This window comes from Varanus komodoensis, unplaced genomic scaffold (genome assembly GCF_004798865.1).
Source record: "Varanus komodoensis strain SLA01 unplaced genomic scaffold, ASM479886v1 scaffold10, whole genome shotgun sequence".
Taxonomy (NCBI): Eukaryota; Metazoa; Chordata; class Lepidosauria; order Squamata; family Varanidae; genus Varanus; species Varanus komodoensis.
In genome coordinates this window covers 21434115-21455025 of record NW_025335269.1, presented here as the reverse complement: position 1 = coordinate 21455025, position 20911 = coordinate 21434115, and the positions used below count along the sequence as shown (strand labels likewise).

The window sequence follows — 20911 nt, the reverse complement described above, 5'->3', positions numbered from 1 at the left end:
CATGAGGCCTAGAAAATTCCATGCTGAGGACTCACTCTTTTGTAATATATAATTCTTTGCTGTAGGAATGGGGCTGCATGTATCAATGGTCTCTGTGTGTGTGTGTTCGATATCAATGAAGCCTATGCATTTCTGCCAGGGAAGCTACTAGGAGGGGAAGCAAGTAACATGATCAGAGCCCAGCTTATTAACTGGCTCCATTTCAAAATACTCAGTGAGACTGCATTATCATCTCTCTTGTACGATGCCAAAGGCATGCCTCGTGTCCTTGAGAATGAAATTGTCCCCATGCAGCCGAGTGAAGCATTACTCTGTTAATACAGTGTGACACAAGAGGAATAACCAGCTGAAACAACTGCCAATGTTGTTCACTGCAAATCGTAACAGGATTTATGGTCATGCTAGCTGGGGATGATGGGAGATGCTGCCTGACACATCTGGGGAAGGCTGATGTAAAAGTAGCAGTAGTACAGTAGATGCAGTCCTTCATTTGAAGCACAGTCAGAAGATGGTCTCTTTTCTGCTTAAATTACAGTCATAATTTCTAGATTTGCTTCATGATGAAGATCAGTGTTGTAATATTTTTCTCTTCTTTGGTGATACATTCGTTGTCACTTCATGCCAAACAGGAAACTAAGTGGAATTTATGAGTGACCCACTCTTGCTGGAAGGCAAGGAGCAGCATTTGGGGCTCTTCAGTCTTGCAGGGACCCCAAATAGGCATCCTGCTGGCAAAAACAGGAAGAAGCAATTTCTTGGTCCCTAGCCTGCTGACATTCTTTCTCCTTTAGCTTGAAGAGACAAATTTGCACTTGGTTTTGAAATAGGGCCACCCACAAAATGAATCCCTAAAGTTTTTTTTTTTAATTTCCCTCTTTCTCCAAACAAAAATGCTATTTTCTTCTGCACATTCATTCAGTCTTTCCCCCCATTCCTATACTGACCAATAAGCTCTTGGGATGACTTGCAAGGTGAAAAACCTTAAAAATACAGTATTGGAAATGATATAGAGAACAAACCCATATAGGGACAACACACAGATGCTCACAAACACACTCACCATGTTGACAATCAGAAATCCCAAGTTAAAAGCCAATAAAAAAGTTAAGAGCACCCTTTACATAAAGGGACAAGATGCTTTCCAACCCAAGATTTCGTGCACAGACTTGCAGCTGAATCCCATGGCAGAAGCCACGGGGATCACATCCTCTACTGAAACTAAAGGTTGAAGCTAGCTTAGACCTTGAGTCACCTACAGCTCTGTCCTCTTAATACCTCACCAAAATCCCCCAGTGTCTGCTGCCCAAGGCAGTTGCCCTACTCTTCTTAACTGGCCCTGTGGCTGGTAGACATGATATTTAACTGTAAGTGCAGCTCAATTTATTCTTAGGGCACAAGAAGAAAAACGAGGGTGAAAGGTTTTCAAGTTTGCACCCACTTAAGTGATTCCATGCTTGCAATATACTACTTAGTGTTCAGAGACTGGAGATAAGATACAAAACTAATGAACCCAGTAAGAACAGAAAGTACCTGGGGATAAGGAGTCAAGAAAGCAGTCAAAAATGGGCTATACGACCTGCTCACAGAACCGTAGCAGCATTCTCCAAAGAAAAATGTTTAAGGACAATTGCTTACTATGCTCCTGACAAGTTTTTTTCCGAATTTGCAGAATCAGTTTGATGGTTTCCTTCCCTCCCCATTCCCCCACCCCATTGCAACTTCCAGCTTTCAAGGTTAATTTAGTTCCTTTTGATCTTTTGGGCATCATTCACCACCTTGATAAACACAGTGCCGGAATTACCTTTCAGTTAATGTGAGCTACTTTGCCGACTGTGTGGGAAAAATGCATGCAGGGCATTTTTGCGTAGAAAAGGGAGTCCAGAGAATTTCTGGCACACTTCCAGTTCCTTAGAGAGTACATTTATTCATTTGTTAAGCAGGCAAACAATATGCTAGGGCAATCAGCAAAAAACGTATTTGCTACAATCTGAAATGCAGAATTCTCATTTGCTACACACACATATCTAAGTGCATATTAATGTTCCTTATAATTAGCTTTCAACAAACACTTACACCTACAGTGTGCTGACCCATTTAGTCCCAATCAGCCATGCCAACTGCTGCCGAACACCAGTATTTCCCTTCACAGACTCAAGTTATTTGACTCCCTGCTATGAAGCCTTATTCTAGCTAGTAATGTTGCCCATCTGATGGTACTTGTCACTTCTCAGGTTCTTCCCTCTTTTCGGATATATTCCACCATGACCTTCCATTTTCTCACACTCCACTCTTGCTCCAAAATCCAGGCCTCCATTTTTTAGTGTGCAGGCCAAAGCTTCCTTCTAGGCCAAAATGGTCGTTCCATCAGCTGTTCTCCACTACTACTCTCCCTCTCCTCTATGAAAAGGCAGACTTCAGGAGCTGGGTGTGATTTATAAGTTATGTTTTAATCGATCTGATGGCAGTTCACTTACAAGCACAGCTTCTTTCTCTATGTGATCACTTGCTAGCTACGTCTATGATCATGGTGGCTTGGAAAAGCTGAGTTTCAGAACACACCCTCTGGAAGCTACCACTCAGGCCTCCCAAGAAGACCATCACAGCAACAAGAAGACCAGAATGGACATCAGAGACTGTCCCAAACACATTTACAAGTTAAAAAAAATATTGTCCAAGTGCACACATTCAAATATCCATTGCAATTAAATGGTGTGATTCCCACCCACCACCCCCAGCCACTACTATGCCATGAAATCTGCATGTATTTCCTAATCCATCTTGTCTGTTTTGAAATTTGCATGTGTTTACAGATTGCCATCACTGCTCATAGCCCAGATGCATATCTGACAGCTAAAATGGAGGCCAATCAAGGGAAGCAACAAGCATGGAGAGGTGGGGGGAAGCCAAAGTGACTGGAAGCTGAAGGAGCTTTTGGAAAGGATGCAATTACTTTGGTAGTGTGAAAAACAACCCATTTTAAGGTGTTCATTAGCAATACAAAAAGAGCAGTAGATAAAACTGACAAAGATATTGATATGCTCAGCTAAATAGCAGACAGGCTCCTGCACACATGTGCAAGACCCTGAATTTTTAAAAAATATTCGTAAGGGCTCCAAATTAAATGCATTAGGGAATCTGATTTTTTCTGTGGGGGGGCACATTTCCCTCATCAGCCAACAACCACAGCAAATTGCAGAAAGGGTGCTGAGACAGGGAATGAAAAAAATGCGGATTTCTGCTTCAAAGGCACCTGGGGTGAGTGTCAGAGATGGGCAGGAGGGAGAAGAAAGTCAAAGCTGCTGAATGTCCAAACAAGCCACCAACTCACTACCATTTATTCTCAGGGTGGCTTGATGCAGTCTCCCTCCCATGTTTCCCCAACACTTCTGCATTTTTTTCTTCTGGTAGAAAATTGAGTACGAAAAACAGGATAGCTGCACAATGCCTTCTGTTGGGGCCAGGACTCCTCCGCCTGGAAGGAGGAGCCCCCCCCCCCAGGTTTATAAGTGGACAATGTTAAATCTATATCCCTTTGGAATGGTAAAATAAGTTTGAGAAAGAGCCTGTGTTTCCTTTCTGAACAGGGACCTCTTTGATCTTCCTCATGCTGAGTAGTTCACAATCTCATTTAGTTAAATTCAATAACATAACCACAGTTTGTGCACCCAGCTATCAGGGATGGCATTAGGTCATGCAAGAAAGAAGTGGGGCAGGCAGCCCTCCACCTCACAAAGGGAGCTGAGTAGATAAGCATCTGCCTTGAATGCTTTGGAAACAGGATATCCTTTCTTAGGGCCCAGTGTAAGACTGGGTAATCCATTCATTGAGGCTTTTTCCAACATCCATATGTTTGGGGTCTCTGTAATGTTCTAGATTAAAGGATAGTCATTTATAATAATATGAGGAGAAATACCATTAAGAAAGTTTAAGACTGAGAAAATCATTTTTAATTTTCTGGAGAACAGAAGATGAAAAGCAAAATAAACAGAAAATAATTTCACAGTCATTTAATCATGGCATTAAAATATCAGCTATACTAAAAACAGCTGTTGCACACAGCAACTTCAGATCAGCTCCTTGATGAAGCTTTACATTGTTAATCCTGCTACATGTTTTGTAGCAACACACAATCCATTCTTGGTTACAGAACACACTGAACTTCCAAACATTTTTCCACCAAAGGAAACTCTGCAGCAGGGGTTTCTCTTTTGAAATCAATATACTCAGTGTGATCACAATCCCAGCAATTCTTTCTGTCTTTTGAGATGCAACAGAAAACTTTGCCAGAGTAACATTTTACATTTTCAGTCCATGGCAGGCAGAATTTATACTCCTATGTTAGGGAAACCAGGTATAAATAGGCAGAAATGTATGTATAGATACAACTTTAGTAAATAAGTTCTTGGTGATATAAAAAGAATGAAATCGTTGGCAAATAAATTTAATGCACTCTGCCAGCTATACAGATATTAAAAATATAATTGCAAGAATTTTATTTTTGACAAGCTTTTGTTCAAACTTTCATTGCACAACTACAGATGTGGATTTTAAAAGTTTTAGGAGTTAAACTCTGTGTTTCTGCTGTCATGTTGCACTCCATCTGACTTTTTGCCTCTCAGTAAAACTGTACCTAAATGTACACTATTCCTAATCATCACTTTCTTCTTCATCAAATGAAAGCAAGCTGCTATTTTTCACTTGCTTAGTTGTATTCTGGGAGGCTGGAGAATTTCTCTTTGTCTCTTTTTTCTTCTTACTTGATGTGGCCGTCAAACCAGAATACTTCTCATCTGACAACCGCTTTGAAGGTTTCCGGAACACTATCTTCCCATCTCCAGGATCAGCATCTAAGAGCAAAATCCAAAAATCCAAATCACTTTCCCACGTATCTTTTCCCCAACATATAGTAGTCCTGGAAGATAACTCTAGAATGTCAGTGTGGCATTTTGGTTAGAGTGTTGGACAGGGACTCAAGGTCCGAATGCTATCCCCCACTCAGCCAGGGAGCTCACTGGGTGATTTTGGGCCAGTTCCAGACTCTCAGCCTAACTTATTTCACAGGTTACCAGAATGATAAAATGGAGGAGGAGGAGGAACATGGCCCTTGCCTTGGGCTCCTTGGTGGAAAACACAATATATAAATGCAATATCAATACATAAATATCCTGGGAAGACCACAATTCAGTGCACAAAACAAGCTCTGCACACAAAAATATCCTAGGTTCAATCATCAACAACTCAAGACTCCTGCTTAAAACCCTCAAGAACTGCAGCCTGTCAGTGTAGAGAGCATTGAGCTATACCAAGGTATGACTTGGTATAAAAGCAGCTTAAGTAGGAAGTATTAATCCGTCTACATGTTACCTTACTGTAAAGCCATCACTGCGACTACCTGACTTTACTGTAATACATTGAAAGTCATAATTAGGTCAAGTTGTCTCCATTATTTGTTCCCATTGCAATATTTCTACAATTTCACAAATGCATGCCCTGGTCACCAGATTCCCAAGTGTGCAATGGTGGAAGAAAATTTGATGTCACCATTTTAAAAAAAATGGACAAAAGTTGCAAAGTATTTTGAAATCTAAATGTATCAGCTAAGCATACAGTAACTTGAATACTGTAAGTTAAATAAATATGAAACAAAAAATGTCCTTGAACTGGATAGTTTCCTTATTTTGCTAGGATATAAACCTTAATTTCAGTTATTTAGTGTTTCTTACCAATTCCTAGAATGCTACATTCTGCTTGTCACAATGGCCCAATTCTAATGTCACAGCCAAACTGTCTCTTCCTTCTTCCATTCCTGCTTCTGCTTGCCAACTGCATTCCTCACTTCCTGCTCTATTGTAACTATAATATGCAGTGATGCCCAAATCAGGCAAACCATGGTCACCACACACTGCAGTTTAGTACCACACTGAACTAGAAAACCAAATAAGCCCCTTTTGGCCTGCAATAAAATGAAGCTGATCTGTTTTAGATCTCATGGCAAGTTATGGTTACCATAAGGCATGAAAGAATGGAAGGAATCTGAGTACATGAAGAGAGAATAGAGGGTACAATCTAAGGCCTGTTTACAAAAGCCAAATCAGTTTAGTTAGGACATCTAAAACAGGCACCACATAGCAACAATGAACACGATCCACCAAGTATTCTTGCATAGCTGCTATTCATTTAAATGGCTCTGCATTGAAATACATGGTGTTGTAAGCTAAACAGTGAGTGATGGATTGCAGCTCTAGTACATAAGGTCATCATAATAAGATGTGAAGCTAATGTATGTTACAGATTTGCTTGGGGAAGTTATGGAGATAAACTCTTGAGTCTAGCAGTACTGGAGAAGAAGATTCGCTGCAAGATTGAAGCATCTCAAAACTGTTTTGCTTGATATGAAAGCTAATGTCATGAATCACAAGGAAAGCCTCATGCTGAAACATCTTGCAATTTAGATGATTTATAGATGACAGAACATTAAAGAATCTAAGCTTCTCCTGGGCAACACATTTTTCTTAACTAAGTAACAATGTTTTAAAAATCAATTTTGTAATAGAAACTTGCCAAAAACACTGTGGTTGATTGATCCTTATTTAATAACTTACTCTGTGCCCTTACACTGTCATTATCTTGAGATTTATAATAAACCCACAGCTGTGATGGAAAATGGTACCTTTTTCATCAAGACTGTCAAGAAATGCAGTGCAATGGCAGATTAAATATGAACAATGTCGGAAGAATACTGAAGCACAGCCTTCTCCAAACAGGTGCTTCTAAATGGCTTGTACTACAACTCCCAGAATCTAATGTATCTGAAAAACATCAGGTTGGAGAAGGTTGATGAAGAGCATAGTCCAGTCGTGATAGTGACATTTTTTTTCCAATTCCATTTGCTTAATGCAGCTAAAGTTTCTACGAATTCAAAATTCAGACCTCAGCAAAGCCAACAGACTGCTCCACATTACTGCTCTGTGCCATTGCCTTTCTACTGCAGAGCAGGAAGCCAAACTGACCTGGTGTTACTTCTCTTTGCCTTCCCATCCAAAGTCCTATGTTTTCCACAGCAGCCTCCTGCTCACATTTCAGCCCAGCCTCCCCACCACATGCACACCCTTTGAAGCTATCACTGCTTCCAACAAAATTAATAGCTGGTGCAAGGAGGAAGCAATGATTCTCCCAGTGCTACCAGGAAGCGGGTGGTTTGCAGCATGAGAGATAGGAAGAGCAGGTGAGGATTAGAAAGGTGATTCAAAAGAAACAAAGCTCGTGGGCAGAGAAGATACAAGAACAGCTGGGCTTCAATGACTGAAAGGGTTATGCATCACTTTGGATGATGACATTTCACATCAGCTGTACAATATTATGTTTATTAAAGCAGCACTAAGAGATGATCTAGAAACAAGAAGAGCTAGTCCAAGAGTGGTTCTAAACATCTTTAATGAAACATTCCTCATAACTGGGCTCTTACATTTCCCTACAAAGAAAAACAGCTGCCAGCAGTCAGAGGCCAGGAAAGAAGATGCTGAGTCATGGAGACCTTTCAGTCAGAAACACCAACCAATTTTGGGGAGCCCTTGACTCACTTCACATTGTCAGTAGTGGAGAGCAAAGGAATAAGTCAACTTATTCCTACAGGTAAAGTCTTATGCAAGCAGTTTGCCAAAAGAATGAACAAGAAAAGGCAGGCTCCTAAATCAGCTCAGCAAACATGATGAAGGAATGCAACTTTGATTTGTGATTGCAGAAAAAGATACCTTTCCTTCAGGCAGGAACAAAATACCTCACACCCTTTCTCAATCACATGGAGAATGATGAATTTCTACTGCATCCTATGCTTGGGCCAGTGACCTCCAGAAACTGATGAGCTACCTACCCTTGAAAAGTACAGGGAGGAATTTATAAATGAAACAAACACTGTGTTTGAAACTTGACAAAAGCCAATGCCAGCATTTGGAAGGGAAAATTGTTAGAGAAAGTCAGCCCGCAGCTGTAAATGACATTGAACTCAATGGTTAGGGGTTTCTTCCAAGAAAGAAGCTAATTTTAGTTCATAGTATAATAAAACACAGTAATAACAACACTGGAACTGTAACATGAGTAGGTCAGTAAAAGTAAAGAAAGCCCGAAGAAATTGCACTGGGGCCTTCACTGCATGAAGATGTGTGGGCATGCTCAGATGATCATCTATCACTAAGCTGGGCTCCAGATGGTCTTAAATCAGAGGCCTACACTTACCCATGCCCAGTGGTGATTCCATGTGTATACTCTCACACTTTCCTCAGGGCTTATCTTTTGGAAGGTGTCCACAGAACTACCAAACTAATGTTCAAATGACTTTGAGTTAAAAACAAAACACACAAACAATTGGGGATAGAATAAAAATAGATTTTTTAAAACTGAAAATTGGGGTGGAGGAGTGGTACATGTCCCCTTCAAAATGGAAATTCTCCCATCGGATCTCCCAGTTGCTTTTTAGTGAAGAGTTCAGGAGTTGGGTGGAAACACCTCTTGTAGTTGTCCTTCATTGGCAAAAACATAAATAACAGATGATACATAAAATAACTCTGGGTTCTAGATAGAATCATTCAAAATGTTTAGGAAATCTCCATTTTAATGATGAAGAAAGGTATTTCAAAAGGAATTTCAATAAAGCCATGTTTTAAAATAATATATGAAGAAAAGAGTTATACACAGAGATAATTTTTCCCCAGTTTTGTTATTTTGTATACGTGGCATTTTCACACAAAGGAGATGGAGCAAAATTCAACATAAATCCTACTTAAAGTAGACCTGATGAGATGAAATGAACTTAAGTTAGTGATTACTCACAGAAATAACTAACTCAAGTGCAAGTCATTTCAACAGGGTCACTTTAAGCAGGATTTACTCTGGATTTTACCCATATGCATTTTTTGTTTATAAAACCAAAAACCTATTAAGGGCCAGATGTAACTATAACATTTTACCCCATGCAGATATGCAGAGACTCACAGTCAATATTGGCTCCCTGGAGCATGTACTGGTATAGAAAACATGCATCTGTTATATGCACACACATACACATTGTATTTTAAGGGTATGAATGAAAAACCTAGTGAGAAGCTGCCCTTCTAGCTGGGTTTTCAAATATGGAAGCTGAGAGATTGCAAAGGGGATGAAGCTTATACAATACTCTGATTCCAGAAAACACAGACTGGAGAAACAATTCAATATTTCACTTTTACGAGAAAGCACCATACAAACAACAGCTGCTGCATATTGGGCTTGTTTTGCTTTTTACATAACAAGTAGTTATTTCAGAAGGAAGAAATCAAGCCATGCATGATTGTGAGCTCATGGTGGCAACCTTCACTCTATCATTTTTTGCCTTTTGCCTGTATCACCAGCACATGGATATCTAGCCACACTTTTCGAATGATTTCACACCAATGTTTCTACTGACATGGCTTCCCTCAGTTCTTAAACCACTTCCCTCATCTACCTAAAGGTATCTAAAATTAAAAACATCAACAGTTGTTGAAATAAGGAGAACTGACAACCAGTCTATTTTTCCTGAGAGTTGAAAGTCAAGTTGTATACAAGGTTATGAAAATAATTGCAACTCACCAAATCTGACTATCAGCTAAACATCAGCATAACCTCTTAAAGTGCCAGAGCAGCACTTTGGGACATAAAAAGCATACTCTGATGTCCTGGCATATAGTATGTGGCATATAGCTTTTTAAAAAGCCCACAAAACAAACCAGAGAGGGATGACAGGGGAAGAAAGGAAGCAAATTGTACAAATTGAACAAGACCAGAATTATGTTACCGTTTGAATGAGTAAGGACACTTGCTGCCAAGATTTTGGACTTGTGCATACATTACAAAGTCCTAGAGGCCAGATGCACCAGAAAAGCAGCAGAAAAATCAATTCCAGAGATTATAATGAATACATGAAAAAGGCATTACACACCTATTACCATTTTCTGCTTCTATGAAATTTTATCTGGTAAAAATACCTTTGACAGGACACTAATTCTCTCTAGCATTCAAATGGAAGCTTGAAAAATGTGCGTGAACATATATCTGCGTATTTATTTTTAGAAACTAGTTTAGCTCCCACCAGTAAATTCATGCTAAAAGAAAATATTATTTAAGGAGGCAATTCTATGCATGTGTAGACTGAAAAAAGTCCTCCAACTTGCAGCATCCATAAGTTTGGTATGCTGACAGGGGAGTGATGTGAGCTGTAGGATGTTTTTTCTGTCTAAATATGTGTATGGATTGCACCGTCAAGATTTTGACTACAGTTCTCTTGGGTGGCACAAAGGTGTGGCTCAAAAGATGACAAAAGTGGGCCAAACAGAGGTATGACTCAGTTCTTGATTGCTGTGTACCTTCTTTGCTATATATCTATCGTGTTATATATCCTGATACAATGAGCTATCTTAGTCAGAATCAGAACATTTGCATGTTTGCCTCTCCCAGTGCCTTTTCCCATCCATCACTCTTTCTGTTAGTGACCACCCATGCCCATTCCACTGCTTGTGCCTAAAGGGGTGGGAAGAAGAAAGAGCGTGCACAGAAATCGTCTGCGGATTTCTCCACTGGCAGCACCTGCAACATCAATGGGAGAAAGGCAGCCCATGCAATGGCAGCCAAAGGAATGAGTGGGATGTGATGGCAATAAGGGAAGCGCCCTGCATTGAGAAGAGATGGGATAAGAAAGACAGGCAAGCAAAAAGCCGATAGGTCTTTTGCCCAAAGTCACTGACAAAGCAGGAGGCTGCCTTACTTAGTCATTTTCCCTCATAAGGAACACAATGTCCTAGATGGGACCTCTTAAGAAAATATGACCGTGTTCACTCCCCACCTCTTTCTCTTTGTACACCAGCCACCTTGGGGAGTAAATTAGCATTTGAAAATGTACCTGTGTCTTTGGAACTCTCTTTAATCTCCTTTTTGATCTTCATCACTTCTTCTGCAGTCAGATCCCCCTTTTTCAATACGACCACCTCTGGCTGTTCATCCTCCTTGTCACTCCTATCATCATCATCATCATCACCAGGAGCTGGGAGCTGCTCTCTCTAGAAGAAATAGGAAGAGTCAAGCCAGTAAGATGGTCATCCCAGAAATAATCTTTAAATAAGATGGTTAATAGCCCTATATTAGTATCTGACTGGTTTGTTTTAACTAAGGAAAAGAACTTAAATTGTCAAACTCAACAGAGCATAAAATTAGAAAATTTCAGAAGAAAGGCTGGGCTGAAACAATTCTCCTAATCTTCTATATGCAAAGAGGATGTGCACATTCAAAGAAGAGCTATATCGCCCAATTCCACATCTCATTGAACCTGGCTTCAGGGAGCTCTCGTTTGGGGCAAAATGAGTACTTAATCATGTGCTGTGCCCAGTAAGGAAACAACACCTTGTTAACAGAAGGAAAATGAAGCTTTCCAACAGCAACGATCAATGCAGTCTAATATTAGTTGCCCTTGTACTCAAGTTCCACTTTAGCCCACACCTAAGAGAAAAGAAAGGTTCTTTGGACTTTCTTTCCCCACCCCAGAAACAAAGAACTTATCCAAATGTTTTCAAAAATCTTAAAACAACTTAATACATGTAAGCATACAGACTTTCAGGAGACAATGCATCTGAATGTCGAAATATAACAAGTTTGTTTAGGAAAAATGAGAAACATGGGGTGGGGGAACAGACACAGAAGGCAACTATTATACACACACACCAAATTCCAAAGAAAAATAAAAAAATAAGTCACATGCCCTACTTTGTAGTCTTGGATCCTAGAGCTTAGTGTAGGATGCAGGGAGCATCTGGTTTACATTTAAGTGGTACATAGGAAAACTCTAGCAAGAGTGAAGGAATTATTTTTGTGGGGATGTAAAAGCCAAGGCTAATGGGATAGCCTCTGTTTCTGAAGGCAAGAGTCTAGCCTGCACATCAGAAAATCTGCCCATGGCTGAACCCACCATCTTAATGACTATAATGTACAGTCAGTCTAACTGCTTGGAACCAGTCTATTTATTCAAGAAAGCAGTTTCAGGTTTTGTTCACATTTTGGACAACAAAAAAGTTAGATACAGCTAAATACAATTTTTCAAATTGCTCAATGGAAAGCACAGTGAATCTGTATCAGAAGCAGTAGTTTGTCACTTCTGCTTCACTGGATTTGCTGAGATCAAATATAATAAAGACAGCACAATCCTACAAGTGGCTGCCGAGAAGCCAGTCTGTGAGTTCAATGGCTAACTCAGAGGAAATGTTTATATTAATAAATGGTTCAAAGAACTTTAGCTTGCAATCTTATGCTCAGTATAAGATTGCAGCTTAAGGCACTTTGAAACATTTGTGCAACCCCTTTAACTGTCTAACCCTAACCAATTTCCCTAGAACGTCTGATGGGTATTAATGCAATTTATTTCCAAGTAAGTATGTTTTGGATTGCAGCATTAACTGACAAACAGTAGACAAAGGTTAATCATACTTACGGTAGGTCCACTGAAAGTCATCACTAGCCTAAGTCCCATAGATTTCAATGAGTCTACTGTACATTGTACTACAGGTACTACAGGTACAGGATATTGTAATACTGTACTACAGGTGGATTCAACTTAAAGTGTGTAATCTTGTGCTTATAGCTGAACAGTCAAAAAATCATACATTTGACACAGTTTTAATTACCAGCCAGATGCAATCCTTCTAGAATTCATTCTACATCTGGGAATATGTTATATTTAAAGGCAGCTACATTTATAAAACAATTCAAATACTTGCAGTTTCCTATAAAGTGCAACTACTAATTAGTCAGCTTGCATCTAAAATACAACATAGCTTTTTATTTAGGAAAAACAACCCAATGTAAAGGTTTGTACTGCTTCTCATTTCTTGCATCCCTATTCAGGGCAAGCAGAATAGAAAGGCAATCCAACCACCATGACATGAAATACAGAAATACAAATTGTTTTCCATCACACTAAATAAAACTGTCAAGAGAGGTGTTGCTACTAAGAACAAATGGAAAGATGCTTCTTTCTCCCCTTTCTCATGTGTTGTTTTTCCCTTTTCACAAATTGTTAACTAGAATAAAATAGTAGAGTTGGAAGGGGCCTGTACGGACACCGAGGCCAACCCCCTGCTTGACTTCCACATGTGGTCACCCATCCAGCTACAGGCCCACACCGTTCCAGCTCAGCAAGGCTGACTTAACATGCTAGCTTGATGCATAGCTATGCAGGCAGCCATAATTTGGTGTGATTCTTGCCTAATCCAAGGGTAGCCAACCCCAGGCCTGTGGCCCAAACCTTGTCCTCCAGGGCTCACCAGATGTCTCTACCACTTCTCTTCAACCACTGATGATTTGATGCTTTCCAGGCTTCTGTGCAGTTTTGAAATGCCTCTTCTAAGCCTTACATATTGGAAGTAAAAGTTACAAGCTACAATATGCTAGTATTTTGGGGTCCGTTAGCCCTAGCCCACTCATCACTGGAATGCTGTCCCCAGGAGATTCCTCAAATTTTAATTTTACTGTTGCTTCCCACTCCTGGAATAACTCAAGCTTTCCTACTTGGAGACAGAATATACTATAGCAAAAATACCTAAGAAATCTCCAAGAAATAAGATTCAACAAACTTTATCAACAGCCCTGTTCAGGCCAAATGTAGACATTATATGCTCACCCAGGGCTGAACCTTTACATCCAATTCTCTGTACAGTGATTATATGCACAGGATCCTCAGCATAATCTGTATCCTGCATAAATGCCAGTCCAGACTATGCAGGAAGAGCCGATGCATATACAGTTTGTTCATGCGTAGGTGCTGGGAACTATCCCCCTCCACAAGGCCAATGTGCCCAGATCTGGTCAGCTGAACAGGCTAAAACCAATGGTGAATGAGAGAGATGAGAACATGTAGCCTCCAACATGCTTTTTTTCTTTCTTTTCCCTTTTTTTAAACAGCCCACAGGATATTATTAGACTCCTGCAAAATACAGTTTCCACTTACAAAAACAACAGCATGTAAAAACCACACCTTCTTAACCTCATGGCTATGAAAAGACATTTGAAAAACGTCACAAGGAACAGAATAAATACCAGGAGACAAGTAAGCTGGAAATCATTTTAAATAACCCAAACCTTATGCTTTTTTATTGCCATAAACCAGATTTCTTCCCTTAAAGAAGAAATCTTATATTTTTCAGTCAATAATTGCTATGAAAAGTATTTTAGGACAAGTGAGATTGCTCTCCGAATTGTGGTCTGGCAATCCCAGATATTCACAAATGCAACCAATCTAATTGCATAATTGGTGAATTAGTTGCAGTCATCCTCTCATGATTTAGTTCCGAAGCATCTTTGGAAGACTGACCAAACATTCTCAGGCTATCACAACAAATGGCTCTGATTCCAATACAGTGTAGTCCAGAACTTCATGATAAAATGCAGGGTTAAACAGGAATCAGGGGATATAGGAGTTTGCTAACTCAATCTGAATCAACTGTTTATAGTACAATTTAAGGAATAATCCGGTGATCCCAGACAATCTCAGAGCTGAGAATTAGAGCTCCAAACCCCTGCCCCCTTCTGGCCAGAGTGGAAAGAACAGCACTGGCAGTCCTCTAAGGACAGGAAAGTAACCTTGCTGCCAGAGGGAGGGATTTCAAGGGATGGGGAAGGGAAGAGACAGGAATAGAAAACAAGCTGTCTGGTGAAAATGGGAGTGAAGATCACCCCACCGCTCCTCCCTCTTTCTATTGGATGCCCATAAGCCTCCAGGTTCAGGAATTTACGGGCATCCTCATAGGACTACTATTACAGTGATTATTAATTTCACTGATATACTGCCCAATAACTAAAGCTCTTGGGGCAGTTTACAACACTTTATAACAACACATACTATAATACAACAAAAAGCTAAAATTTTTGGTATGCAAAGTTAAAAATATTTTTAATGCAACACTACACTTGTTAAATGGTATTAAATGTTAAATGCCTGGGAGAAGAGGGCAGTTTTGGGCTAAGAGAGGTGATCCATCAGGTATTGAGATTACAAGCCATGTAAGGCTTTCTATATTAAAACCAGCACCTTGAGTTGGGCTCAGAGGCGTATGAGCAGCCAATACACAGAGGCCAGAATGGTTTTACATGTTCAGAACTTCTGGTCCCAGTTATTAGTCTGGTTGCCACATCTTGCACAGTGTGGCAACTGGACAGTCTTCAAACATCTGGATGGTCTTCAAGGGCAGTCCCACATAGACTGCATTGCAGAGTGCATCTTTCCAAGCTGAGAGAAAGGAATCTTGAGGTTATGGTGGGCAGCTCAACAAAACTGTCAACCTAGTGTGCAGCTGCTATGAAAAAGCCAAACATCATGTTAGGAAAGGAAGTGAAAATAAAACTGCCTAGATATTATTCCCCTTATAAAAATCTTTAGTGTGACCACACTTAGAATACTTTGTATAGTTCTGGTCACCTTATCTGAAAAAAAGGCATTATTTTGTTGGAAAAAGTACAGAGAAGGACAACAAAAAATATCAAGGCATTGGAACAATTTCCCTATGAAGAATAGCTACAACAACTGGGATTGATTAGCTTAGAAAAATGACAAGTGGGGAAAATGCAAAAAATTATGCACAGTGTCAAGAAACTGGAGAGGGAGGGATTACTCACTCTTCCATAATATTAAAACCCGGGACATTTCATAGAGCTGACTGGTGGAAGATTTAAGATGGATAAAAGGAAGTACTTTTTCATACTTCCTTTCATACAGGAAGTAGTGATGGGCACCAGTTGGATAGCTTTTAAAAGGGATTGGACAAATTCATAAAGGAAAAGGCTATCAATGACTACTAGCCTTGTTGGCTATGAGCTACCTTGCTTATTATGGGCAGTATGCCTGCATGCATCAGTTGCTGAAGAGTCTGGGCAGATGGAACTCTTGTAACCTGCTTGAAGGACCCTGTGGACAGCTGGTTGGCCACTGCAGGAAAGGAGTGCAGGACTTGTTAGACTGTCGTCTGATCCAGCATGACTTTCCTTACATTCTGATCTAACTTGGAGGGTACCAGTACACAGATTACTGAAACCAGGCTATCTCTGTTCTAATACTGGCATACCTAGAAAACCATCCAAGCCTGGTAGAAGGCACTCCATGTGGCTAAGGCCATTGTAAGTCTCAAGTGAGAGATGACTTTCAGAGAGCCCACAAGCTACAAACCTGCCCTTTCAAGGGCAGGTTTGTCACACCCTCACCCAGAACAGGTTGAACACTCTCCATCTAGTGAGAACCAACACCCCACATTGGTCTGAACGTCAGTTTGTTAGCCCTCCTCCTATTTATTGTGAAGAGTCAAGCACTGATTTTACAACCACCACAGCCTCACCTGTTATAGATTCAATGAGGTATTATTAATTGCACGCTCACTTGTTAAAAGCTAACATCAATTTGACAAATACATTTGTATCAGCTAAGGGAACAAGAAGTTATACTCAGCACAGATACACCCTTACACTCAGGTGTCATGTTTTAAGGATGAAATTAATACATTCAACTCTAAATTTCAATTAATCATAATTATGGTTTGTTGAAACAAGCCAGCTTTATTGTCTTATTTCAATCAAGGCATAGTTCAAGCTAACCACCTTTTTGTCAGGTCTAGACAACTTGGCATGTCATGGATATTCATAAACAGAAGTAAAACCTTCCAGAGTCCTCCTCCAAGCTGTAGCAGAGGAGGAGAGGGAACAAGCCCAGAGAGAGATCATCCAACAGTTTACTGCAAGATCCAAACACAGCCAGGCCTTATTTGAAGTCACAGCTGAGTGAAGATTTGCACTCCACTTACTATCTTCTGCTGGGTCACAGATTAAGAACCAGAGCAAAGGTGATGTTAACTATATAAAGGTAAAGTTTAATCATGTAAACAGCAGTTCCACTGACATACCAGCTATTTCCTTTGTTGAAACTTGTGCATTAATTGTATTAATATAATTAACATTATTTCTCACCTAACCCCAAGAGTTTTGAAATAGTCAGATAATCACATATACACATAGAGGCTCATTCCCCAACTATTGAGCATTATGTAGGCTAACAACTATTATTAGTTTATAATGGAATATATAACAAAATGTTATATTTTGGAAAAACACTGAAAGCAACCCAGTAATAAAAGGTAAAGCTAAGGAATGGGGAAGGTTTTGTTCCTCTTTTCACATGCCCTTTTAAATAAAATTAAGCTGCACCTCCACTTTATAGCCAAACAGGTGAACATGGCTATAAGAAACATGCCCACATCATTTGACCCTAACAAAATGCAATGCTTCTAATGCAACAAACCAATGCACCTGCATCCCTCTAGGTTGTCACAAAGAGGAAGGTCAAGATCTCTTCTTGTTGATCCCAGAGCATAGGACACAGAATAAATTATCTCTCAACAACCCAGATTCAGGCTAGGTATGAAGTTTTCTCACTGCCAGAGCAATGGAACCAGTTGCCTGGAGAAGTCACAGGCTCTCCCATGATAAAGACATTCAAGAAGAAATTTGACAGCATTCTGAATAGGATGGTGTTAATTGGTGACCTGCAAGAGCAGGAGGTTGGGCCCGATGGCCTTCCTGGCCCCTTCCAACTCTACTGTTCTATGATTCTATGACTCTATGGGCAGCAACAGCATCAAGCTCAACAACTGAAATGTGAGCAATTTTGGCTGTGCATTGCGTGTATCGTTGCTTCCCAACAATACTGTCTGCTGAAACAGAGGTAGCCAGGAAGGATGGGCCTGAGACCACTGGCCCTATAATTTCTTCTATCATGCACACTATCATTGGTCACAGCAACCATTAATCCTGCAAAGTGTTACATTAACAAAAACATTAAGTCCGTTTAGCTAGTGCTCCCTCTGCTGTTTGATTCTAGACATGTGACACACATATCACAAAATCCTGTTTCTCCAATTCCTCCACCTTACTTTCTCCTCCTCCTTTCTCTACCTGCCCCCATCCCACAACTCTTCTCTCAGTTCCCTGCTTCTTAAAACCCATTGCCTCTTTCTCACCTCTTCCCTTTCAACAATCTGGTCTTTGCTGTTCTTTCTTTAGCATCCCACCAACCTCTCTGCATATTTAGCACTCTGCAAACAGCTCACAGCCCCTCCTGTTCCTAAATAAGGCGTTATCAGGATTTACTCACTAGTAAGTGCTATGTTTCCATTTTCACTTCACTCAGCAAAACCCTAGGGGGTCTAATCATTTCTCCATTTAGGGCCAATTCACACAACTGAACTGATGTTTTATGTAGAGCTCAGCAGATGGCAAAGTGAGTCCTTTAAGTGCATGCATAGCACATCACTCAGACAACTGGCTGCTTCCAGAGAAGGCTCTTCTCATGCAACTACCCTGCTTCATTCACAGCATTTTACAAGAGGTCCAGGCAGCATCTTCACTCTATAAACTTGTAATCCACCCATGTCTTCCCACCGGTTCCATTTTCCCTCATTTCTTCCTTCCACAAAAATCAGTTATGCAGGAAAAGAGAGAATAGTTCTACAATGTTGCAATGCCTTTTAACACTTAACATTATGAGTCCTCCAGCTAGAAGAACCCTGCATATACTGGGGCTCAATATGCAATTCTGCACTTTCTCAATCTACATTTCAAAGGCACCAGCACTAGAACTGTGCCACCAAGAAATGAGCATTTTACTATCCTGGCACATTTTTTGCATACATTTGACTGTTTTCTCCCAAAGAGAATCAAAACATACTGAGACTGGAATCTTGCGATCTCTTTAGTCCATAATGAGTTGGCTAGCCTGGTGCCAACTTTAATATATTTTTGGTGCCCTGTTAAGACTGCAGTGCATTTAATTAGTTATTACTTTATACCACAGCTTTGCTAGCTGCTGATTTAAGCTATTGCAGCTTTTTATATTTGTTTGAAATTTGTTTTTAAATGTTGTATGGTAGGCTTTTTATGTTTTTTTATTGCTGCTTCTATTTCATATTGTATTTTATAGGTTGTAAACCACACAGAAAAGTTCAGCTATTGGACAGTATTAAATATATATATATATACACACACACACACATAAAAATAGGAACAACAGAAGCAGTCTAATATTGATTCAGATACTTGGTCTATCTAGCCCAGTACACCAACAGGCAGCAGCTTTCTACACTTTCAGGCAGGTTTCTCTGCAATCCTGCCAGGAGATGCTACATATTAGACCTACATCCTTCAACACACAAAGCATGTATTCTATTTCTGAGCTATGACCCTTCCCAGTTAGTATGCTCCCTAAGACAGGAAACCAAATATTGTGTATATACCCCCACCAAAAAAAAAGTAAAATAAAATCTCTCAATCATGTCAGGTGCTACCATGACAGAAACTGTGACCCTAAGGGAGACTTTAACCCAAAGGAAGTATGCAGGGAAGACCATCAAATGAGCAAAACCCATCCATGATTTCCCTGCCAAAGGGTAATCAAGAATAATTGTACCAGATTTGGGGATACAAGAAAGCATTCTCTTTGCTACATTTACCCAGAAACTAGAAATGGGCTGCAACAAACCCCAGAAACAAAACATTTGAAAAGATACTGCCAAACATAATAAAGGTTGACCTAAGAGGACCTTCCAAACAAGGGCAGTAAAGGTATAATTTATCCATACTTTCAATATTTACAGCCAAGAGAAGAACTGCTATGCATTAGTGACTATGCGTACAGAATTAGAGAACAGTGCTCACTCCTGCTTGATTAAGGCAGAGTGTAAGTAATTTTAGGGCACATGCACAAAACAGGGCAGTTAATCAAGACAAATTAACAATCATCAACTAACAACACACAACCTGAATTTTCCCACCAGGGCAGATATGTAAGTGAAGCAAAGAACTGATTAAATGTACAATAACAATGCACAGATCTAGGCAGCAAAGGTTACTCCAGTTTAATGAATCCACAAAAGTTATGCACAGGTTCCAGATTACAGCTCTGTTCCCATCATTTTTGAATGACTGTCATGTGGCTGCATGACAAGGCTCCTACGTCTTAAATGAGCTGCACCATAAGCAGAAAACAAGCAAAGATTTTTGAAGATTGGAGGCCATAATGGGGAAAGCTGCTCCTGACAAATATCCCCAGCCACTGAATCGTAACAGAAGGGAAAGGCCTTTATTAGAACCAAATAAGCAAGCACGATTTTGAGCTTGGTAATAGGGAAAGATGCACCTGACAAATATCTCAGCCACTGAAAGGTAACAGAAGGGAAAGGCCTTTATTAGAACCAAATAAGCAAGCAGGAGTTCGAGCTCGTCAACACTTCATCAGGATGAATGTTAGGCACATAACGTAATGAGGATGGAGGACTTCGATACTAATCTTTGATCTGAGTAAAAGAGGCAGCCAAGGCACAGGCGTCGTGCCAGAACGCGCCCGCCTGCGCGGGTCTGGGGGGGATCCCGCCCCGGCGTGCCCCCCGCCCGCGGCAGGCGCGGGGGTGATGCGACGCCCCCTCCCGCCGCCTCCTCCTCCGTTCAGCCTCCGAAGTGAGCGGGCGGGGCCGACGCAGCTGGAAGGGCGGGAGTCTGACGACGCTACCTTGGTGTCCACCGTAGGCCCCTCTCGGTAGCCGATTCGCTCCTTGAAGCGGCTCAAGAAGGCGGGCTCGGCCGGCTTCACGTACGAGACTTGGTTCCTTTTGCTCATGGTGGCGGCTGTCCCAGGTTAGAGAGGCGACAGGACGGCACGTCACGCTGACCACCCGCCCACTCCCACCATCTTTCCCTTCGCTTCCTAGCCCGCGTATGTCACGTGAAAGGGGCCGGCTGCCCCGCCCCTTCCATGGCCGCTCCCACGCTAGCTTCGCTGCCGCGGCGACGGCGAATATTTCCTTAGCGCCAAATTCAAAGAGTG

The 20911-nt window shown here is 40.8% G+C and overlaps 2 protein-coding genes across 3 annotated transcripts in view; one reads left to right on the top strand and one right to left on the bottom strand.

The window, feature by feature from the left end:
* Positions 1 to 3992: 3992 nt before the first annotated feature.
* Positions 3993 to 20794, bottom strand: KIAA1143 (KIAA1143 ortholog). 2 transcript variants are annotated; one of them, XM_044456365.1, is made up of 4 exons: positions 20597 to 20794; positions 10910 to 11066; positions 6671 to 6809; positions 4710 to 4847 (listed from the first exon to the last, which is right to left on the bottom strand). In XM_044456365.1, the coding sequence occupies exons 1-3, from the start codon at positions 20702 to 20704 to the stop codon at positions 6688 to 6690; spliced, it is 387 nt and encodes a 128-aa protein (XP_044312300.1). In that variant the 5' UTR covers positions 20705 to 20794; the 3' UTR covers positions 4710 to 4847; positions 6671 to 6687. The 2 variants fall into 2 exon arrangements, with proteins under 2 accessions (XP_044312290.1, XP_044312300.1); XM_044456355.1 differs by lacking the exon at positions 6671 to 6809 and having other exon boundaries at positions 3993 to 4847.
* KIF15 (kinesin family member 15) overlaps positions 20204 to 20911 on the top strand; it is a 41810-nt gene continuing 41102 nt past the window's right edge. The window contains exon 1 of the mRNA XM_044456334.1: positions 20204 to 20253. Coding sequence (XP_044312269.1) covers positions 20222 to 20253 — 32 coding nt within the window. The 5' untranslated portion in view covers positions 20204 to 20221. The remainder of the gene's footprint in view (positions 20254 to 20911) is intronic.